This window comes from Heptranchias perlo, chromosome 16 (assembly GCF_035084215.1).
Source record: "Heptranchias perlo isolate sHepPer1 chromosome 16, sHepPer1.hap1, whole genome shotgun sequence".
Lineage (NCBI taxonomy): Eukaryota > Metazoa > Chordata > Chondrichthyes > Hexanchiformes > Hexanchidae > Heptranchias > Heptranchias perlo.
In genome coordinates, this window is record NC_090340.1 from 39,292,586 (window position 1) to 39,316,987 (window position 24,402).

Here is a 24,402-nt window from a genome sequence, read left to right on the forward strand (position 1 = left end):
TGCAGTGCCTACTATTTTGTAAGGAATCTTACAACACCAGGTTATAGTCCAACAAATTTATTTTAAAATCACAAGCTTTCGGAGATTATCTCCTTCGTCAGATGATTCATCTGACGAAGGAGATAATCTCCGAAAGCTTGTGATTTTAAAATAAATTTGTTGGACTATAACCTGGTGTTGTAAGATTCCTTACATTTGTCCACCCCAGTCCATCACCGGCATCTCCACATTATGGCTACTATTTTGTACGTCAAGGAGGAATTAGAGAAATATTAAAATCTCAAAATAATTACAAATTAATAGATTATTTTCTGTACCTCTGCAGCGCTGCTCAACTTGTCCTGGTTGTCCGTGGCTCTCACCAGCAACAGGTATCGGTGTTGGTCACTCTCATAGTCAATAGGTCGGGTCAAACTGATCTCCCCCGTCTCCTTCTTGATACTGAAATGGCTGCTGGGATTAATGAGCAAACTGTAGCTAACAGGCTGCTTCTGAAAGGACACGGCTGAAACTGTCAGGAACCTAGGAAGGAGAATGGAAACTGGTTGAGCAATAACTTATGTTGCGCTGTTTCTACGGAGCTATCTATCCTTCTGAACTGCATATTTATAAGAAGACAAAACATGTTCCTAATACTCATGCCATGACACTTTTTTTATTTCTGGTGACTTAGTAAACAGTATTGGTCATGACACCTAGGACTGAGTTCTATTAGAACGAGATTTCCATCTACCCCACCAAATCCGCCCCAGCCCTGTCCTATTTCCCTGGATTAGGGGTCATTTACTTTGTACAATGATCTCCTGGCAGGATTCCCACCACCATAAGGAAGCCTGCCAGTGTGAAGAGGAGAATCCCGACTGTGCTGCAGCATCAGAAGAGGCGGGAGAACCATTTAAAAGGGCAAAAGTCAATCAAAGTGCCCACTGAAGACCCCAGCTGAGAATGAGGCCTTCAGCAGATAAGTATTGGGCTCAAATTGGAGGGACAGGAGGCCTCTACTGAACCCTATCCCCACACTCCCTAACCACAGGGCCTTTACCACTGCTACCCTGGGCCTACAGCACACTTTCCACATGACAGTACTGGGAAGTGGTGGTAACTGGGCAGACAGGAGGGAAATGGGTGGCAGACCTAGCCCCGACCCTGCACCCTGCCATTATTTGCATATGGCACGTGGGAAAGGGTAGCCAGTGACGGTCCTGGCAGGGGTTGATGGGGAGAATTGAGGTCAGGGCAGTGAGGTGACAGCAGGCCTCATCACCCAATTTTCCATCATTCTTCACCACTATTCTGCCCCATTTTTGGCAGGATTGCAGAGGAGAATCCAGCCTGTAATGTTTAGAAGTAAATCGTAATGCCTGCATTGTCTTGTATTGAATAATATTACTTTACATTTACCGCTCAGTATTAATGGTATGGTACTTATGCAATTAGCTATGGTAATTAACCCTGGTCTGTATTAGCTGTAGTAACACAAGCTTTAATTAAAAGTCAATTAAGACAATTATTTGTGACAACCACCTGTCCGTTGTGTTCTGCCCTAAGGCAGGTCGTAACTCGAGTCTCACACAAGATTCTTGAGTCACTCACTAGGGAAGAGTAGCTGAGGTGATTTCCCGTTGCCTTCCTCATGGTTTTTATCTTCAGAGTACCTTCTAGGTAGACTGCAACTAAGGCTAAAGAGTCCCTCCTTACCTTTTATGATGTGGGGGGAGTGGGGGCACCCACAACATCAGATGCAAGTACCCTTGCTGGACATCAATCCAGTATTCAGAGCCAGTGCTCTGGTCTCTACTCACCAGGGCTGTCTAGAGTGGGGCTCAAACCTAACCCTTCTGACTGAGGTGGGAATTCTATCACTGAGCCGGTAGTCATTCCATCCAGATGCAAGTACCCCTCTGGATGTCAACCCAGTATTTAGAGACCATGGCCCACAAATTATTCAATTATTCCGAGCCCGTTTTGGGGGGGGGGGGGGGAGCGCAGGGCACAATCCCTGTGCCTCAATGGTGAGGTCCGAAGCGCCCCCGTTATTTTAATGGAGCCAGCGTGGCGTGAACAGAGGAGGAGCAAAGATCGGGCTGCTGCTTTGCTATCAGTGGCCCTCAGGTAAGTGAAGCCGGGGATTGGGAAATAGGAGACCATGGGGGAAGATCGGAGTCTGGGGAGCAGCAGATAGCAGACCAGAGAGGAGATAGGAGGCCTGGGGGGGGGTGGAGGGAGGAAGATAGAAGGCCGGGGTGAGGATCGGAGATCGAGGGTCAGGAAATAGGAGGTAGGGGGGAGAGGGGTGGGGGGGGAGAGGGGGGTGTGGGAGGGGGAGGGGGGGAATGTGAGGGGAGGGGGAGGGTGGGGGGAATGTGGGAGGAGGGGGAGGGTGGGGGGAATGTGGGGGGAGGAAATGGGGGGCAGATCAGGGACACTGGTGGCAATTGGGGGAGTGGTGGCCCGCGTTCTTTAAATGGAGGATCGGGAGAAGCACTGACTTTTCCTCTCGGCTCTACATTCAGGTAGGTAAATTTCAAAAACATACCTTTTTGGTAATAGGCGGTCCCAAGGTCCAGTTTTACTAAGTGTAAACGGTGCTAGCACCAACTTGTAGCAGGGGCCTCACATAGGCTTTAGGCCCCTTATTTGCCTATTTTTTTCCTTCACCAATATGGCAAGTGGCGTACTTCCTGCCCACCAGATTGGGAGCTCAGTAGGCCAAAGAGATATGGTAAATGGGTGTTGTTCGGATTGGAGAAAAGTTGGAAATGATGTAAACCAGGGGTCAGTGCTGGGTCGACTTCTGTTCTTGGTATATGTAGATGATTTGGACTTGGGTATCAGGAACACAATCTCAAAATGTTGTCAAACAGTGAAGAGGACTATAAAATACTTCAGGAAGACATAGATAGGGATGTGCAGATAGGTAGTAAATGCAATATACATTGGATAACGTTTGGGAATAGTAACAAAAAATTAGAGTATATACCATGGTAAGATACTGTAGTATATGAGAGACCTAGGGGTTCAAATACATAATTTCCGAAAGTACGAGTGCAGGTAGATAAAGCCATAAAAAGGCCAATAGAATTTTAAGTTTTATAATAGGGGCAACGAGAACAAGAGTAAAGAAGTAGTGATGAATTTGTACAAAACATTGGTTAGGCCATCATTAGAGTACTGTGTACAGTTTTGAACATCCAATTATAGAAAGGAAATTAAAGCCAAAAGAGATCATTCAGGGCATTCACCAGGATGATGCCAGAGATGGGAGACCATAGTCATGAGGAGAGAAATCAGATACTGGGCTAAGAAGAGATTTAATAGAGGTCCTTAAAATTATGAAGAGTTTTGATGAAGCCAAAAGTACTAGTGGTCACGTGTTTGTCCATATTTTTCACAGGGCACAGCTGAACTTTACTAGAGTCTTTATTTGAATTTCTACTCACGGTTGAGCTGCTACAGTGTCTTCAGGAATCTGAATAACGTAAGACAGATTTGCAAACTGAGGTGCACGGGGTCCAGCAATGACAGACACAACAGCAGGAACACCTTTATTTCCCAGTTTGTCTGTTGCCAGCACAGTCAGCAGGTAATCGTTGCCTTTCATCAGGGGCAGTCCTGTAGTTCTAATTGAACCAGTCTTTCTGTCCACTTCAAACCGGCCATCTCCACCTATCAGAATATATAAGCAGTGGAACTTAGCAAATTCCTCAGTAATAGATTCACACTTCAATACTACATGAAATGATTTATAACACAGGAATAGAGATTTCCTGTGTGCATTATGTGAAATGAAAATGTAAACCCATTTATAAAAACAGGTTTACAATTTTGAGGGAAATCTTCCCCCAATCTATTTTCCCTGATATTGAGTCTCTCTCATCTGCAGCTCAACCATCCAATGCCAGAAAATTATATCCAGAAGAGCTGTTGTGAACAGAGCATGAGACTCTGGGCAACTTCATCACCTACACTGCTTCTGAGACTTGTAGGAGGCAAGATAAATAGAGGAGCATTTAGAATTCCAGGTGGAACATTAAAGCCTGGGAGCCATGTTTTCTAAACATTTGTAGTTCTGCAGTTTTGTATATGGAGCTGTATTTTTTGAGGGGTGGAGGGAGGGAATGGAGGATTTGTGCAAGTTGTTCTTGTGCAGTTGTTTGTCTTTTTGTTTGCATTCTGTGATTTTGTAAAATAAAACATAAATCCATTGTAGTTGTGCAAAAGAAAAAAAAATCTACATTTTCCACACAGTGTGCAATTTCTAAATCAGAAACAGATTGTCAATTTACAGGGAAATAACTTAATAAGAACTTTGCAGAAAACAAGAAAATGAAACAAATTAAATCTGTTTGTTACCACAGATGCAAGGTGTATAGATAAGTTTCAACAGACACAGCAATGCAGATAGGATAGTGAGTAAGCTGGACACATGGCATTTACAAACCTTACTGATGTTTAAAGGAGGCAGACACTGCATCCCATTTCATTTTATTTTATTATTCTGCTTAATTCCCTGGACCTCACGGGATTACATTGAGTTACATCGAGTCTGCAACACAGAAACAGTCCATTCAGCCCAACTGGTCCATGCTGGCATATGTACTCCACTTGAGCCTCCTCCCTCCCTACTTCATCTAACCCTAACAGCATACCCTTCTATTCCTTTCTCCCTCATGTGCTTATCTAGCTTCCCCTTAAATGCATTATGCTTTTTGCCTCAACTACTGTGGTAGCGTGTTTGACATTCTTACCAATCTTCGGGTAAAGAAGTTTCTCCTGAATTTCCTATTGGATTTATTAGTGACTATCTTACATCTATGATCTCTAGTTTTGGACACCCCCACAAGTTGAAACATTTTCTCTACATCTACCCTAACAAACCCTTTCATCCCTCAGCCTTCTTTTTTCTACAGAAATATCCTCATCCTGTTCAGCCTTTCCTGATAAGTATATCCTCTCAGTTCTGTATCATCCTTGTGAATCTTTTTTGTACCTTCTCCAATGCCTCTATATCCTTTTTCTAATATAGAGACCAGAACTCTGCACAATACTCCAAGTGTGGTCCAACCAAGGTTCTGTACAAGTTTAACATAATTTCTCAAATCACCTGAGGTAAAATATTACTCAACGGTGATAAATGGGTATGTGAGAAATCCCATCTATCAGTTCTTATTAATATTGATTTGATGTCTGGTGCTGTGCAGTTAAGATTGTACTAGTACTGCTTATGAATTTCAATGAGAAAACTTGAAAGGGGAGAGAGCTTGAATTGCATTACATTTAATAAAACATAATTAATAATTAACAAACTCCTAGAAGAAAAGGAAATTAGAATATTTTAGGAACTTTTTTCCACTAGAATCGTTTCTCTTTCTCCCCCTTCCCCTCCCGAAGATGGTATTCAAGTTGGAGAGCAGTTTTCAGGGGACAGCGGCTTTTCTGGTGTCTTGCATTCTTTCTACGTTTGCGTGGAATATCACCCAGCTTTTCATCCATGGGGGCGTCATAGCTGAGTTCAATTATGTTCCTTCCCAACATCTATACACTACAGACTTTACAGAAGGGATCAGGGGATTATTGTTCAACTTGCATGAGCTTTATGATGTCTTCCAGTAACGTGTCATTTGTAGTCAGCAATCAAACTACAGTCACTTTTTCTTATATAAAGTCGAACTCAACATTTGTTAATAAGGGTGTGTGAATGTACATATAGAGTCATAGAGTCATAGAGTTATACAGCACGGATAGAGGCCCTTCGGCCCATCGTGTCCGCGCCGGCCATCAAGCCGTCTACTCTAATCCCATATTCCAGCATTTGGTCCGTAGCCTTGTATGCTATGGCATTTCAAGTGCTCATCCAAATGTTTCTTGAATGTTGTGATGGTTCCTGCCTCCACAACCCTTTCAGGCAGTGAGTTCCAGACTCCAACCACCCTCTGGGTGAAAAAGTTCTTTCTCAAATCCCCTCTAAACCTCCCGCCTTTTACCTTGAATCTATGTCCCCTTGTTATAGAACCCTCAACGAAGGGAAAAAGCTCCTTAGAATCCATCCTATCTGTGCCCCTCATAATTTTGTACACCTCAATCATGTCCCCCCTCAGCCTCCTCTGCTCCAAGGAAAACAAACCCAATCTTCCCAGTCTCTCTTCATAGCTGAAGCGCTCCAGCCCTGGTAACATCCTGGTGAATCTCCTCTGCACCCTCTCCAAAGCGATCACATCCTTCCTGTAGTGTGGCGACCAGAACTGCACACAGTACTCCAGCTGTGGCCTAACCAGTGTTTTATACAGCTCCATCATAACCTCCTTGCTCTTATATTCTGTGCCTCGGCTAATAAAGGCAAGTGTCCCATATGCCTTCTTTACCACCTTATCTACCTGTTCCACCGCCTTCAGGGATCTGTGAACTTGCACACCAAGATCCCTCTGACCCTCTGTCTTGCCTAGGGTCCTCCCATTCATTGTGTATTCCCTTGCCTTGTTAGTCCCTCCAAAGTGCATCACCTCACACTTTTCCGGGTTAAATTCCATTTGCCACTGTTCCGCCCATCTGACCAACCCATCTATATCGTCCTGCAGACTGAGGCTATCCTCCTCGCTATTTACCACCCTACCAATTTTTGTATCATCAGCGAACTTACTGATCATACCTTTTACATTCATATCCAAGTCATTAATGTAGACCACAAACAGCAAGGGACCCAGCACCGATCCCTGTGGTACCCCACTGGCCACAGGCTTCCAGTCACAAAAACAACCTTCGACCATCACCCTCTGCCTTCTGCCACTAAGCCAGTTTTGTATCCAAAGTGCCAAGGCACCCTGGATTCCATGGGCTCGTACCTTCTTGACCAGTCTCCTGTGGGGGACTTTATCGAAGGCCTTACTGAAATCCATGTATACCACATCCACTGCGTTACCCTCATCCACACGCCTAGTCACCCCCTCAAAAAATTCAATCAAATTAGTCAGACATGATCTTCCCTTGACAAAGCCATGTTGACTATCCCTGATTAATCCTTGCTTCTCCAAGTGGAGACTAATTTTGTCCTTCAGAATTTTTTCCAATAATTTTCCTACCACTGATGTTAGGCTCACTGGCCTGTAGTTCCCCGGTTTTTCCCTACTCCCCTTCTTGAATAATGGTACTACATTAGCGGTTCTCCAGTCCTCTGGCACATCCCCTGTGGCCAGAGAGGTTCTGAATATATGTGTTAGAGCCCCCACAATCTCCTCCTTTGCCTCACACAGTAGCCTGGGATACATTTCGTCCGGGCCTGGGGATTTATCCATTTTTAGGCCTGCTAAAACCGCCAATACCTCCTCCCGCTCGATGTTAATATGTTCGAGTATATCACAGTCCCCCTGCCGTATTTCTATGTCTACGTCGTCCTTCTCCATAGTGAAAACAGATGCAAAAAATTCATTTAGAACCCCTCCTACATCTGCCAGCTCCACACACAGATTGCCATTTTTGTCCCTAATGGGCCCTATTTTTTCCCTAGTCATCCTCTTACCCTTAATATACTTATAAAACATCTTAGGATTTTCCTTTATTTTGCTCGCCAGTGTTATTTCATGGCCCCTCCTTGATCTCCTAATTTCTTTTTTAAGTATCCCCCTGCACTTTTTGTACTCCTCTAGGGCTTCCTCCGTCTTTAGCCTTTTGTATCTGCCAAAAGCCCTCCTTTTTTTCCTAATCCATTCTCTTATATCCCCTGACATCCAAGGTTCCCTGGAGTTCTTGGAACCACCCTTGACCTTTATGGGAACATGTTGCCATTGTATGGTCTCAATCTCCCTTCTGAAAGACTCCCATTGCTCCGATGCGGATTTTCCTACAAGCAGCTGATCCCAGTCCATTTTGGCCAGATCCTGCCTTATCCTATTAAAATCGGCCTTCCCCCAATTTAGAACCTTTATTTCCGGCCCCTCCCTATCCTTTTCCATGACCACCTTAAATCTCACCGAATTATGGTCACTGTCACCAAAGTGCTCACCTACTAGCACTTCTTCCACTTGGCCGGCCACATTCCCTAGAATTAGGTCCAGTACCGCCCCCTCTCTTGTAGGACTTTCTACATGCTGGCTCAAAAAGCTCTCCTGGATGCACGTTAAGAATTTTGTACCCTCTAAGCCTTTTACACTCTGAGTATCCCAGTTAATATTGGGGAAGTTGAAATCCCCCACTATTATTACCCTATTATTTGCACAATTTTCTGAGATTTGCCTACATATCTGTTCCTCTATCTCCCCCTGACTGTTTGGGGGCCTATAGTACACTCCCATCAAAGTGCTTGCCCCCTTTTTGTTTTTAAGCTCCACCCATATGGCCTCATTAGAGGAACCTGCTAATATATCATCCCTCCTTATGGCAGTAATTGATTCTTTAATTAATATTGCGACCCCCCCCTCCTCTTATACCTCCCCCTCTGTCTCGCCTGAAGATTCTGTACCCCGGAATATTGAGCTGCCAGTCTTGCCCCTCCCTCTACATATATATATATATACATATGTGTATATGTATATATATATATATATATATATGTAGAAAATATACAATTTTTCATAATTGTCAGATTGAAAAGGAAACAATTAAGTATATTTGAGAGTTCTCCAGTGGCTCAACTGGTTCAGACAGTGAGTAGCTGTGCCTCACAGACCAGGAAAACTAGGTTTACTACCTTGTTTATGCTCTGATGTGGAGATGCCGGTGATGGACTGGGGTTGACAATTGTAAACAATTTTACAACACCAAGTAATAGTCCAACGATTTTATTTGAAATTTACAAGCTTTCGGAGGCTTCCTCCTTCCTCAGGTAAATGTCAGGAACTCCTCGAAGCCTACGCATTTATAAATCACAGAACAATACATGGTGATTACAGATAGTCTTTGCAACTGCCCATTGCCAAGGCAATCACCGTGTTCAGACAGAGAGGAGTTACCTACAGAGCCCCCGAATATACAGTCAAAAAAAACCAAACAAACAGAAAAAAAAGAGCGAGAGAGGCAGAAACATCCGGAAGGAAGAGAAAGCCAGCAAATGACCCGTTATATTAAAAACAGATAGATTTTGTTCACTAGTGGGCTTACGTGTAGCGTGACATGAACCCAAGATCCCGGTTGAGGCCATCCTCATGGGTGCGGAACTTGGCTATCAATTTCTGCTCGACGATTTTGCGTTGTCGTGTGTCTCGAAGGCCACCTTGGAATACGCTTACCCGAAGGTCAGTGGCTGAATGTCCCTGACTGCTGAAGTGTTCCCCGACTGGGAGGGAACCCTCCTGTCTGGCGATTGTTGCGCGGTGTCCGTTCATCCATTGTCGCAGCGTCTGCATGGTCTCGCCAATGTACCATGCTCTGGGGCATCCTTTCCTGCAACGTATGAGGTAGACAACGTTGGCCGAGTCACAGGAGTATGAACCATGCACCTGGTGGGTGGTGTCCTCTCGTGTGATGGTGGTATCTGTGTCGATGATCTGGCATGTCTTGCAGAGGTTACCGTGGCAGGGTTGTGTGGTGTCATTGATGCTGTTCTCCTGAAAGCTGGGTAATTTGCTGCGAACGATAGTCTGTTTGAGGTTGGGTGGCTGTTTAAAGGCGAGTAGTGGAGGTGTGGGGATGGCCATAGCGAGGTGTTCGTCGTCATTGATGACATGTTGAAGGCTGCGGAGAACATGGCGTAGTTTCTCCGCTCCGGGGAAGTACTGGACGACAAAGGGTACTCTGTTGGTTGCGTCTCGTGTTAGTCTTCTGAGGAGGTCTATGCGATTTTTCGCTGTGGCCCGTCGGAACTGTCGATCAATGAGTCGAGCGTCATATCCCGTTCTTACTAAGGCGTCTTTCAGCGTCTGTAGGTGTCCATCGCGTTCCTCCTGGTCTGAGCAGACCCTGTGTATTCGCAGGGCCTGTCCATAGGGGATGGCCTCTTTGACGTGGTTAGGGTGGAAGCTGGAAAAGTGGAGCATCGTGAGGTTGTCCGTGGGCTTGCGGTAGAGTGAGGTGCTGAGTTGCCCGTCTTTGATGGAGATTCGTGTGTCCAAGAAAGAAACTGATTCTGAGGAGTAGTCCATGGTGAGCTTGATGGTGGGATGGAACTTGTTGATGTTATCGTGTAGTCTCCTTCGTGATTCTTCGCCGTGGGTCCATAGAAAGAAAATGTCGTCGATGTATCTGGTGTATAGCGTTGGTTGGAGGTCCTATGCAGTGAAGAAGTACTGCTCGAACTTGTGCATGAAAATGTTGGCGTATTGGGATGCAAATTTGGTCCCCATGGCTGTTCCGTGTGTTTGGGTAAAGAACTGGTTATCGAAGGTGAAGACATTGTGATCCAGGATGAAGCGGATGAGTTGTAGGATGGCGTCTGGAGATTGGCTGTTGTTGGTGTTGAGTATTGATGCTGTCGCAGCGATGCCATCATCGTGGGGGGTTTGTTGGGGGTGGTGGTGTGAGTCAGCTTCACCTCTGACTACTGAGCGGTCCGAATCGCTCCCACTCCCTGGGTTCTAGACCTTGGACTTATTCGGTGGTTGTGACAAAAAATGCAGCAGACAACTGGTTTTGGTACAAGAAAAGAAACTGGGTTTATTGAAGTCACAAATGAACTTATAACATTAGGATAACACTGAAATTATGCAGACCAACAAAGTTGCAAAGACTATCTGTAATCACCATGTATTGTTCTGTGATTTATAAATGCGTAGGCTTCGAGGAGTTCCTGACATTTACCTGAGGAAGGAGGAAGCCTCCGAAAGCTTGTAAATTTCAAATAAAATTGTTGGACTATAACTTGGTGTTGTAAAATTGTTTACAATTGTTTATGCTCAATTAAGGTATCTCAGCTGGGAGCACGACAGGGGGACAAGGGACAGAGTCAAGCTCATGTGATGTCATGTCCTTCCTTTCCCCTCTTCTTTGTTCATGTGGCACCAGAACCACATTATTTACATTACATAATAAAGGATTTCCCCTTTCAATAAATTTACACTTAGATCACTGTGGTACGCAATTGCATTGATCCCAAAATAGTACTTCTCAAAAATTGAAAGAACAAGCCAAATATACAGTACTATACTGCAGGCTCATTGTTTTCTCACAAATATAAAGTGTACTTTGAAACAGTGTTAATAAATACCTTTTTACTCAATAACCTAATTCCTATTGAAACATTTTACAATTTCCCAGACAACCTAGTATAGACAAACTACTTATAGAACAAAGTAGAGGTCTAACATCCACAAAGGCTACCCTAAAATCCATGCAAATTAAGGGTTGAAGCTTTCAAAATCTTCCACTGAAAAGTATTAAATCAGAAGTCAAACAGTGGCAAAACTGTATTTTGTTGCAAAAGCAGAACTTAGCCATTATAGAGAGTGACAGCAAAAACTCAAAAAACCAGCAGCTATTAATGACAAGTACTAAATATTTCAACCTTCAAAAGAAATGTGGCCTTTATTTCTGGGCTATATACAACTTAGGGGAAAGATTTCCACTATTCACTATAGCAAAATCAGAAATGTTTGTATTTAAAAAAGTGCTTATAATTTTGCTATAAAGGAGTCGCCAATCAATTGCATATTCAAACCAATCCAGTGAAATGTATGTCTTTGAATTGAATGGCTTACCCTCCCTAACCCAGAGACCTAGCTCAGGCAAAACAACTAAGTTTTAGAGTCTTGTATCGAAATAAACTAAGGCATGTTTTTCTGTCATTGCAGCTGCTTTTAACCCCATATGTACCATTACAGAATTAAAGAAGCCAAAACCATGCAACAAAATGTTTCATTTTTGTCACACTTATTTTCTCATAAAATATCAGAAGAGTTTTTATTTTGTACATACAATAATAAGTGGTAAGTTAATTCTCATTCGGGGTTCCTTTCCTTTAAAAGGTCAGGTCATAAAGACGAACCCAGCGATACCAGTTATGTGCTGCAAGAGCACAATTGCTAGAGTAACATTGGATTTGAATAGACTTTGGCATAACAACTGTACCATGCACAATTATGTATACTATCTGCTCCAATACTCGGTTGGTTGCCACAGATGCAAGGTGAATAAACAAGTTTCAACAGACACAGCAATGCAGGTAGGATAGGATACTCTGAAATTTATAGAAGTATATATAGAAAGAGCTTAAAACTTAGGATTCACATCCTAACTAACTTTCAGTCTTTATTCATTTGCCAGTCTTCTTGCATTAAAATAATTCCAGTTTGTGTTAAACTTCTATAGTGACTTCAACATGCTAGGTGAAACATTGCCCTTCACCTTGCTAGCATGGCCTGGATCTTAACTTATTACACCATATCATTCACACTACGCAAATGCATTTGACAGTCACCTCTGCAATTTTGGATGGAACACCATCTCCAAGTATTTCCCTGACAAAGGCTTGTTGGTTCATATAACAAGAAAGTCCACTGGTTCTCTTATAGAATCATAGAAAGGCTACAGCAGAAAGGAAGGAGGCCATTTGGCCCGTCGAGTCCATGCTGGCTCTATGCAAGAGCAATCCAGCTCGTCCCACTCCTCCGCCCTTTCCCCGTAGCCCTGCAAATTCTTTCCTTTCAAGTACTAATCCAATTCCCTTTTGAAAGCCACAGTTGAATCTGCCTCCATCACTCCCTCTGGCAGTGCATTCCAGATCCTGTAGAGGGTTGTTTTTCAAATTGGAGGCCTGTGACCAGCGGTGTGCCTCAGGGATCGGTGCTGGGTCCGCTGTTATTTGTTATTTATATTAATGATTTGGATGAGAATTTAGGAGGCATGGTTAGTAAGTTTGCAGATGACACCAAGATTGGTGGCATTGTGGACAGTGAAGAAGGTTATCTAGGATTGCAACAAGATCTTGATAAATTGGACCAGTGGGCCGATGAATGGCAGATGGAGTTTAATTTAGATAAATATGAGGTAATGCATTTTGGTAGATCGAATCGGGCCAGGACCTACTCCGTTAATGGTAGGGCTTTGGGGAGAGTTATAGAACAAAGAGATCTAGGAGTACAGGTTCATAGCTCCTTGAAAGTGGAGTCACAGGTGGATAGGGTGGTGAAGAAGGCATTCAGCATGCTTGGTTTCATTGGTCAGAACATTGAATACAGGAGTTGGGATGTCTTGTTGAAGTTGTACAAGACATTAGTAAGGCCACACTTGGAATACTGTGTACAGTTCTGGTCACCCTATTATAGAAAGGATATTATTAAACTAGAAAGAGTGCAGAAAAGATTTACTAGGATGCTACCGGGACTTGATGGTTTGACTTATAGGGAGAGGTTGGATAGACTGAGACTTTTTTCCCTGGAGAGTAGGAGGTTAAGGGGTGATCTTATAGACGTCTATAAAATAATGAGGGGCATAGATAAGGTAGATAGTCAAAATCTTTTCCCAAAGGTAGGGGAGTCTATAACGAGGGGGCATAGATTTAAGGTGAGAGGGGAGAGATACAAAAGGGTCCAGAGGGGCAATTTTTTCACTCAAAGGGTGGTGAGTGTCTGGAACGAGCTGCCAGAGGCAGTAGTAGAGGCGGGTACAATTTTGTCTTTTAAAAAGCATTTGGACAGTTACATGGGTAAGATGGGTATAGAGGGATATGGGCCAAGTGCAGGCAATTGGGACTAGCTTAGTGGTATAAACTGGGCGACATGGACATGTTGGGCCGAAGGGCCTGTTTCCATGTTGTAAACTTCTATGATTCTATCCTAACCACTCGCTGCGTAAAAAAGTTTTTCCTAATGTCACCTTTGGTTCTTTTGCCAATCACCTTAAATCTATGTCCTCTGGTTCTTGACCCTTCTGCCAATGGGAATAGTTTCTCTCTATCTACTCTGTCTAGACCCTTCATGATTTTGAATACCTCTATCAAATCTCCTCTCAACCTTCTCCGTTCCAAGGAGAACAACCCCAGTTTCTCCAGTCTATCCATGTAACTAAAGTCCCTCATCCCTGGAATCATTCCAGTAAATCTTTTCTGCATCCTCTCTAAGGCCTTCACATCTTTCCTAAAGTGTGGTGCCCAGAACTGGACACAATACTCTAGTTGTGGTTGAACCATAGTTTTATAGAGGTTCATCATGACTTCCTTGCTTTTGCATTTTATGCCTCTTATTTATAAAGCCCAGGATCCCGTATGCTTTTATAAACGCTTTCTCAACCTGCCCTTCACTTTCAACAACTTGTGCTCATTTACCCCCAGCTCTCTCTATTCCTGTACCCCTTTTAGAATTGTGCCCTCTAGTTTATATTGCCTCTCCTCGTTCTTCCTACCAAAATGTATCACTTTGCATTTTTCTGCGTTGAAGGCAACTTTCAATCTTTTCAGTTCTACATCCGTAACTTGTTTCACCGCTAGGTTAAATATGTAAAATTTCTTAAATTACTAAATGTCGTATGTTAGGTTTTTTTAATGATTTATTTCTTTGTGGAAAGGATTTTGTGATTGAGTTATGTTTAAGGCTTTGTTTTAAAGCAAAGTGAACTCACACAAGCTTAGAAATAAAAGCTGCAAGCATTAAAGAATGTGCATTAAAGTCAGATGGACCAGTTTGGGGAATGTCACACTCAGTCTATTTCAAACTGATACAAAAAGGACCTATTGCCTCATCGCTGACCTGGATGACCAAGGACATATTCATACCCATTGTGTTGAGGATTATTTTTTCATGTAGGCACGGTATAAATTGTGGAGAGTATACTCCTGGGAGACGGGGCAGTCAATTTGTTTGACAGGCTGTGAATGGGAAGGTGTCAGAGACATCACCCCTCTGCTTCTCAGGATGACAATTAACAGAAAAGAAGTGAAACCCATGATTGGGGAAGTCCAGTTTTGAACTAATTATGGCAAGACATAGCCTTGGGCCTGGAGCTGGAAGCTAAAAATGCAGGAGATCTGGTTTTACAATTAGAAGTTGCCTAGAAAGAAGGTATGCCAAAAACTAGTAAGTCAACCCACAAAAGGGCCTGGGCACAAGGCACATTTTTCCCATTTTTCAAAGGGAGAAATGCGATTGAGTTAAGTAAGTAGAATTTGTTTTGTATGTTAGGCTGTATGTTCACCTACTGTCTGAAATAAAGCAGCTTTATAATTCCTATCTGCTCGTCTCATCAAATGTCTCAATATATCTTTGAAAAGATTGGAGAGACTAATAAGAGGGCACATGCGAAAGACATGGGGATAAATTTTAATTGCAAGCCAGGAAGGGAGCGGGGGGAATGATTTCTGTGTGTGAAACCCGGAAGGTATGTGGGTGAGTCGCGATCGCCTTAATGAGGCCAATCAATTGCACTTCCTGGTTTCGCACCCAGCAGCCAGCCTGATTGATAGGCTGATAGGCTGGCTGGCTGTCGGGCAGGAAGGCCTGCTGCAGCAGGCCGCATCCGGGGATCGGAGGGAGGGAGGGATCGGGAGGCCTGGGAGGAGTTTGAGGGCCCAAGGAAGAGATCGGGGGGGGGGGGGGGGGGGCAAGGAAGAGATCGGGGGGGGGTCCGAGGAAGAGATCGGGGGGGGGGGGCGAGGAAGGGATCGGGGGGGGGGGGGCGAGGAAGGGATCGGGGGGGGGGGGGCGAGGAAGGGATCGGGGGGAGGGGCCGAGGAAGGGATCGGGGGGAGGGGCCGAGGAAGGGATCGGGGGGAGGGGCCGAGGAAGGGATCGGGGGGAGGGGCCGAGGAAGGGATCGGGGGGAGGGGCCGAGGAAGGGATCGGGGGGAGGGGCCGAGGAAGGGATCGGGGGGAGGGGCCGAGGAAGGGATCGGGGGACCAAGGAAGGGATCGTGGGACCAAGGAAGGGATCGTGGGGGGGGGGGGGGAAAGACAGGTAAAAGATCGGTGGTCGCTGGAGGTCGGGTGAAGAGTCGGAGGTAGGTGGGGGTCAACCCTGGGGTGGGGAACACGGAGGGGGTCAGCTGTTCGCAGGGATCCTGTCGGCCAGGTGAGCTTGTTGGGCCTGGATGAGGCACTCCTGCTTCTCCGGGCCCACAAGCAGTGCAATAAAAGGTGCTCACCACATGGATCTGGCCCTTCCCACCTGCTTTCACGTGACGTGAATGGGAAGCGATGGGAAACCCAAACTGGTAAGTTTAAACTTGCTTTATTGTTCCAATACACAAAATATTAAGTGTCTCAATGAGGTACATTGTTCTTTTAAGTATCGACCCGCTGGTTTTAAGTAGGGACAGAACTTCTTGGTGTCCACTGTCGATAGGCAGACAAACCTGCCTGGGTTAAACCCAGAAGTAGGTGTGTTGGAGCCAGGATGCAGTCCCGCTCTGAAAACGAAGGATTTTTACTCCCACCTGCCCCCAACCCACCCGTTCTTGAGGGTTAAAATTTACTCCATGATATCCAGTTCAGCTCACAGTGGGATGTGGGGGGCTGGGAGTGGGGGGGGGGGGGGGGGGGGGGGGAGTAGAATCCTATTGTTACACCTCTGGGCTATACGATCATATATTTAAATATTAAGCAGTGGGGTAAACTCCTAACTTCAATGGAATAAAAAATCAGGAGAGGTGTAAAACAGACTGCCCATTCACTGTCATCCATTATTTGCCCAGTATTGAAAGTTAAAATTACCCCCCATGACTATGGCACCAAAGTAGCTCATCAACCCTTCAAATCTGGCAAATGTGCAACCATAATGAAAATGGTCATCTTTCTCAACAGTGTGCAATTTTGAAACTTTTTTTAAAAAATTATAAAATCGTTGAAAGCACTGAAACACCCAGGCTTTCTAAAATAAAGTACCTCAGACAGAGAACTAAAACAGTATTTAAAAAAAGGAATACAGTACATGCTGTCCCAAAATTTCTGGCGAGGGCATAATTGCCTTTACGCCCAGTGTGGGTCTGTTATATGGGCCGGATCCTGACTCCGCCAGGTTTCCGATCGATTTGGACTGGACCTTTAAAATCTGGTTGGGGGGCCTTGGGCGGATCTTCTGCCCACCGCCCAACATCAATGGGACTTAGCGGGAGAGAGGCGGTGGGGGGAGGGTTCCTGGCCTTCCCTGGAAAAATCCTCCATTTACACCCTTTAGAGGCCACAGTGGAACCCGGCATGAATCCCTTGGAGGCTTTCTAATGACCATAAACCTTCACTGGAGTAAGATAATCAATTCCAGAGGGAATTGATTACTTTCTCTACTTGAAGTGGCTCCAGTAGAAGCCAAACTGTTTAAAACAAAAACATTTTTCTTCTGCCCATTCGGGCTTCCAGAGAACTCTGCTTCACTTTAGAAGTTTGTAAACAATTTTACAACACCAAGTTATAGTCCAGCAATTTTATTTTAAATTCACAAGCTTTCGGAGGCTTCCTCCTTCCTCAGGTGAACGAAATGAATTTCATTTCGTTCACCTGAGGAAGGAGGAAGCCTCCGAAAGCTTGTGAATTTAAAATAAAATTGCTGGACTATAACTTGGTGTTGTAAAATTGTTTACAATTGTCAACCCCAGTCCATCACCGGCATCTCCACATCACTTTAGAAGGACAGAATGGCTTGAGCCTACATATTGTATATATATATTAAAAAACCAGCATGAGGATTGAAGTAATCCAGGACAGACAGCCTTAAGTTTTCACTCTGGCTTGTAAAATTGTATGAATAATACGAAAGCTAAACCTGAAAAATTGTAATAAAGTGGCCTGTCATCCATTGAAAATAAAACTGAAATTATAATTTGTTAGCAGAATATCGCCACTCAAAAAAATGACATTTCTGTGGCAGTTTTACTTCACTCTGGTAAAAAATATTAAAAAGAAAAAACTCAAGACCAGATGTAGTAGAACTGTAGTTGAATTCATACCTTCTACAAGGAAATACTCCACTTCTCCATGAACACCTTCATCTCTGTCCTGAGCAAGGAGCTTGTAGACAAAGGTTCCCAGAAAAGCATCAGGGGATACCACAGCCAGGAATGGGAAAGGAAGCATGGTCCATTCAGGAGCACTGTCATTGACATCACTAACCACCACCTCAATGTGCAGCAGATACCAGTCCTGTCCTGAAAAGAGAAAACCATACACAATGCAATAAAACAATTACAGTTATATAGCACCTTTAACATTGTAAAGCATCTCAAAGTGTCTCACAGGCAAAAATAACTGGACACAAGAGAGGAGGGAAAATGTTTTGGAGGCCTGTGACCAGCGGTGTGCCTCAGGGATCGGTGCTGGGTCCGCTGTTATTTGTTATTTATATTAATGATTTGGATGAGAATTTAGGAGGCATGGTTAGTAAGTTTGCAGATGGTGGCATTGTGGACAGTGAAGAAGGTTATCTAGGATTGCAACGGGATCATGATAAATTGGGCCAGTGGGCCGATGAATGGCAGATGGAGTTTAATTTAGATAAATATGAGGGTAGATCGAATCGGGCCAGGACCTACTCCGTTAATGGTAGGGCGTTGGGGAGAGTTATAGAACAAAGAGATCTAGGAGTACAGGTTCATAGCTCCTTGAAAGTGGAGTCACAGGTGGATAGGGTGGTGAAGAAGGCATTCGGCATGCTTGGTTTCATTGGTCAGAACACTGAATACAGGAGTTGGGATGTTTTGTTGAAGTTGTACAAGACATTAGTAAGGCCACACTTGGAATACTGTGTACAGTTCTGGTCACCCTATTATAGAAAGGATATTATTAAACTAGAAAGAGTGCAGAAAAGATTTACTAGGATGCTACCGGGACTTGATGGTTTGACTTATAGGGAGAGGTTAGATAGACTGGGACTTTTTTCCCTGGAGAGTAGGAGGTTAAGGGGTGATCTTATAGAAGTCTATAAAATAATGAGGGGCATAGATAAGGTAGATAGTCAAAATCTTTTCCCAAAGGTAGGGGAGTCTATAACGAGGGGACATAGATTTAAGGTGAGAGGGGAGAGATACAAAAGGGTCCAGAGGGGCAATTTTTTCACTCAAAGGGTGGTGAGTGTCTGGAACGAGCTGCCAGAGGCAGTAGTAGAGGCGGGTACAATTTTGTCTTTTAAAAAGCATTTGGACAGTTACATGGGTAAGATGGGTATAGAGGGATATGGGCCAAGTGCAGGCAATTGGGACTAGCTTAGTGGTATAAACTGGGCGACATGGACATGTTGGGCCAAAGGGCCTGTTTCCATGTTGTAAACTTCTATGACTCTATGATGGCTGAAGGCATGATCAAAGAGATAGGCTTTAAGCAGGCTTTTAAAGAAGAGAGAGTTACAATGGCAACAGTGTCTAGAGTGAACATTCCAGAGTTGGGGCTGAAATGGTTGAAGTGCAGAGCTGAGAAAAGGGGAGATGCAAAGGAGTGCAAAGTCAGTACACTTGAGAGCGCATTAAAGAACATAAAGATGAATGAGGTTGTGAAGATATGGAGGGATTTGTAGATGAGGACTCTGATTTTGAAATCAATACATAGGGGGATAGAGAGCCACTGAAGGTTGGCAAGCACTGGGGTAATAGAGGAACGGAACTTAGAGTAGGATATCATGTTTTAGGAACCCCTCGTCGAAACTGGTTGCCAATCAGCAGAGCAGGTGTCGAACCTGCTCCACTTAAGATTCTATACAGCCACCAATGAAATGTAATTATTTTTTTAATGGATCAGTAATCATTGCTATGGAGCTCTCCCAACTCCACAGCACTCGCAATCAGCCCCCCTTCTGTTGCTGCTCCTCCCTCCCTCCCTCCCCTCTCCCGGGACCTACCTTTGGGCTGCTGCCGGTGAGACAAACAGCCTGATATTGATTTCTTCAACTGAGCAAGCTGCCTGTGAAGGCACAACATGCGCCGGCAGCTCACCTAGATTACTGAAATGTGGCCCAATTTCAGGCTAGCCTTGGGCAGCCCAGTTTTGGACCCCAAAGCAGATCATTATCAATTTCCACCCCAATTGAATCTGCAGGCAATAAACGCATGAATAAGCATTTCAGCAGCAATGGGTGAGGGAGTGGGGGCAGGCAATGTTGCCAAGCGGTCTTGGTGGTGGATTGGATGTGGGCTTTAAAGCTCAGCTCAGGTGACCATGTGGGGAAAGGAGAAAAATCCTCTACAGGACAAATGGCAGCTGCGCTGGAATAGGTAGGAGTGGAATCACAGTAGGGTAGTTCCACAGAAGCAGATCACAGAGCGTGGATAATGGAGGAGGATGGGAATGGTTCGCGCCAGGACCCATTCACCCATCATCCCTGCGCTAGCTGACCTACATTGGATCCCGGTCCAGCAACACCTCGAATTTAAAATTCTCATCTTTGTTTTCAAATCCTTCCATGACGATCACAGGGACAAGCACTCGGGAAGAAATAGCTAGTGACTCAGAAGGACTGTGACTGGGTGAAGCACTGAGCACCAATGAAAATGAGGATCACGGATTGGATAAGAGGGAGGAATATCTCATGTTGGCATATTTCCTGTCATTAACATCTTAGAAATAATAGGGAGCAGGAATGCCAATGAATTCCTGGCATCTAGCATTGCTAAGGCAACAGAGGGAGGGTCTAAAAATTAAAAGGCTACTTTGCTTGATGGCCCTTTAATTTTAAAAATGCTGTTTCTCTTTCCTTCAGTTCGGAGTACTGGTCACTCCATGTTGCAGCAGGCACCGCAGCCATTTCCTTTTTCCCCACCTGAGGTGAGCAACCATACAATACAAATATTACTGGGAGTCCACAACATATAAATGACTCTGAAGATCAGTCAGTCACGGCTCACCAGGATGGGTCGCTGCAAACAAGCCCAATAAGCTTTAGTCAAAATTTGGTGCCAAACCACAAAATACCTGGAATTCTGGAACTTTTCCCTTTTCTCTAGAAAAGAGAAGGCAGAGGGGTGACCTGACAGAGGTCTTTAAGATAATGAAAGGTTTTGATAGGGTAGACATAGAGAAAATGTTTCCACTTGTGGGGGAGTCCAAAACTAGAGGTCATAAATCCAATAGGGAATTCAGGAGCAAGTTCTTTATCTAAAGAGTGGTAAGAATGTGGAACGTGCTACCGCAAGGAGTAGTTGAGGCAAATAGCATAGATGCATTAAGTACATGAGGGAGAAAGCAATAGAAGCGTGTGCTGATAGGGTTAGAAGAAAAGGGGTGGCAGGAGGCTCGTGTGGAGCATAAACACTGTCATAGACCAGTTGGACCAAATGGGCTCTTTCTGTGCTGTAGGCTCAATGTAACTCGATGTAACTTGCTGGCACATGAATTATAGCAATAATAGCCTGCATTTGTATAGCGTCATTAACATAATAAATGGAGATAACAGACCAAGTGTAATGTATCCAAGTTTGCTGATGATACAAAGCTAGGTGGGAAAGTAAGCTGTGAGGAGGACGCAAAGAGACTGCAAAGGGTTAAGTGAGTGGGCGAGAAGGTGGCAGATGGAGTATGATGTGGGGAAATGTGAAATTATCCACTTTGGTAGGAAGAATAGAAAAGCAGAATATTTTTTAAAAGGTGAGAGACTAAGAAATATTGGTAGTCACAGGGATTTGGGTGTTCTTGTACATGAATCACAGAAACTTAACATGCAGTTACAGCAAGCAATTAGGAAAGCAAATGGTATGTTAGCCTTTATTGCAAGTGGGTTGGAGTATGAGAACATAAGAAATGGGAGCAGGAACAGGCTATATGGCCCCTTGAGCCTGCTCCACCATTCAATTAGATCATGGATGATCTTTAACCTTAACTCCATTTCCCTGCCCGATCCCCATATCCCTTGATTCCCTCAGAGTCCAAAGTCTATCAATCTCAGTCTTGAATATACTCAACAACTGAGCGTCCACAACACTCTAGGGTAGAGAATTCCAAATATTCACGACCCTCTGAATGAAGAAATTCCTCCTCATTTCAGTCCTAAATGTCCGACCCCATATCCTGCGTGTCCCCTAGTTCTGGACTCTCCAGCCAGGGGAAACATCCTCTCAGCATCTACCCTGTCAAGCCCTCTTAGAATCTTATATGTTTCAATGAGATCACCTCTCATTCTTCTAAACTCCAGAAAGTATAGGTCCATTTTACTCAATCTTTCCTCATAGGACAACCCTCTCATTTCAGAATCAATCTTGTGTACCAACCTCTTGTGTGGCACTTTATTGAATGCCTTTTGAAAATCCAAATATACTACATCCACTGGTTCCCCCTTGTCTAGTTAGTTACACCCTCAACAAACTCTAAAAAATTTGTCAAACACGATTTCCCTTTCATAAAACCGTGTTGACTCTGCCTAATCATATTATGATTTTCTAAGTGCCCTGTTACTATGTCCTTAATAATAGGTTCTAGCATTTTCCCTACTACTGATGTCAGGCTAACTGGCCTATAGGTCCCTGTTTTCTCCCTCCCTCCTTTCTTGAGTAGCGGGTTTACATTTGCTACCTTCCAATCCATGGGGTCCGTTCTAGAATCTAGGGATTCTGGAAGATCAAAACCAATGCATCCACTATCTCTGCAGCCACTTCTTTTACAACCCTAGGATGTAGGCCATCAAGTCCAGTGGATTTGTCGGCTTTTAGTCCCATTAAGTCCAAGAGTAAGGAGGTCTTGCTGCAATGATATAGGGCTCTGGTGAGACCACACCTGGAGTACTGTGTACAGTTTTGGTCTACTTACCTAAGAAAGGATATACTTGCCTTAGAGGTGGTGCAACGAAGGTTCACTAGATTGATTCCTGGGATAAGAGGGTTGTCCTATGAGGAGAGACTGAGTAGAATGGGCCTATATTCTCTGGAGTTTAGAAGAATGAGAGGTGATCTCATTGAAACGTATAAAATTCATAGAAGGCTTGACAGGGTAGATGCTGAGAGGCTGTTTCCCCTGGCTGGAGAGTCTAGAACTAGGGGTTAGAGTCTCAAGATAAGGATTCAGCCATTTAGGACCAAGATGAGGAAAAATTTCTTCACTCAGAGGGTTGTAAATCTTTGGAATTCCCTACCCCAGAGGGCTGTGGATGCTCAGTCATTGAGTATATTCAAAACTGAGATCGATGGATATTTGGACACTAAGGGAATCACGGGATATTGGGGTAGGGCAGGAAAGTGGAGTTGAGGCAGTAGATCAGCTAACATCTTATTGAATGGCGGAGCAGGCTTGAGGGGCCGTATGTCCTACTCTTGTTCCTATTTCTTATGTATTTATGTTCTTATAACATTTAGGAAAGTTGACCAAAGATAGGCTTTGAGGAGGATTTTAAAAGTGAGAGGCAAGTAGCGAGGTGAAGTGGTTCATGAAAAGGAGTCCTGGAGGGTAAGATTTAGATCACTGAATGTGTGGAATGCTGAAAGGGAAGGGATGCATAGAAGGCTAGAGGCAGATTACATTGGGCATATGCTGAGATGTAATGCTAGAGGGGTTGCAATGGTAAAGTGGGACAAGACCATTGGTGTTTTTTTAAATGGGGTCAAGTATTTTGAATTTGGTGTGTTGGCAATAGTGTGGAGGTCAACGAGGACAGGATTGATGGGTGAGTGGGACTTAACGCAGGACAGAGATTTGGACAAGGTAGAGTTTGGTAGGGAGGAGCTTATGAAACCAACTAAAGTCCAATGCGTACAAACTCTGAAGACGACTTTAATACCTCGTGTTTGTGATTAGCCGATTGATATGTAAATGTAATTATTGTGATTACTATCTCCTAACAAATTTCAAATCGTTTTCAGAATTTAACCAAATAGCAAACAATGGGCCCATGATTATCAAATCGTCTTTAAAACAAGAACTTGATAAATTAGTCAATAAGAAATTTGTTTACACTATGATTTAACGGAAATAAGACCTTGCAGATTTGTCCATGTGTAATACTGATGATGGAGACTATACATGGTACAGTAAGAGGCGTATTATATGAGTGAATGTTATTGTAGTTTGGATGTCATCTTATCTCAGGGCATGTTATTATAGTCAGGGGCTACTATATTGTATTTTAGTATCAGTCTTTGTAGTAAAAGATACAAACAATATTTTTTTTACAGCAAACCAAATTGCAAAGTAATCTATTCCAGAATTTAACGAGCATGAACCAAAATATATTTGAATTGATCAGTATTTATGTAGGACATTCTTTTTCATGTTAGGTGTTCACAATACTCCAGTTGTGGCCGAACCAGTGTTTTATAAAGGTTCAACATAACTTCCTTCCTTTTGTACTCTATGCCTCTATTTATAAAGCCCAGGATCCCGTATGCTTTTTTAACTGCTTTCTCAACCTGTCCTGCCACCTTCAAAGATTTGTGCACATATACCCCCAGGTCTTTCTGTTCCTGCACCCCCTTTACAATTGTACCATTTAGTTTATATTGCTGCTTCTTGTTCTTCCTGCCAAAATGTCTCACTTTGCACTTCTCTGCATTAAATTTCATCTGCCATGTGTACGCCCATTCCACCAGCCTGTCTATGTCCTCCTGAAGTCTATTACTATCCTCCTCACTGTTTACTACACTTCCAA

At 43.9% G+C, this 24,402-nt stretch overlaps 1 protein-coding gene across 1 annotated transcript in view; it reads right to left on the reverse strand.

Moving 5' to 3' along the window:
* Positions 1-24,402, reverse strand: part of si:ch211-186j3.6 (neural-cadherin) — a 131,573-nt gene that overhangs the window by 69,161 nt on the left and 38,010 nt on the right. Inside the window, exons 2-4 of the mRNA XM_067997576.1 lie at positions 17,795-17,992; positions 3,441-3,666; positions 318-522 (exon numbers count right to left, since the gene is read on the reverse strand). Of these exons, the coding sequence (XP_067853677.1) occupies positions 318-522; positions 3,441-3,666; positions 17,795-17,992 (629 nt within the window). The remainder of the gene's footprint in view (positions 1-317; positions 523-3,440; positions 3,667-17,794; positions 17,993-24,402) is intronic.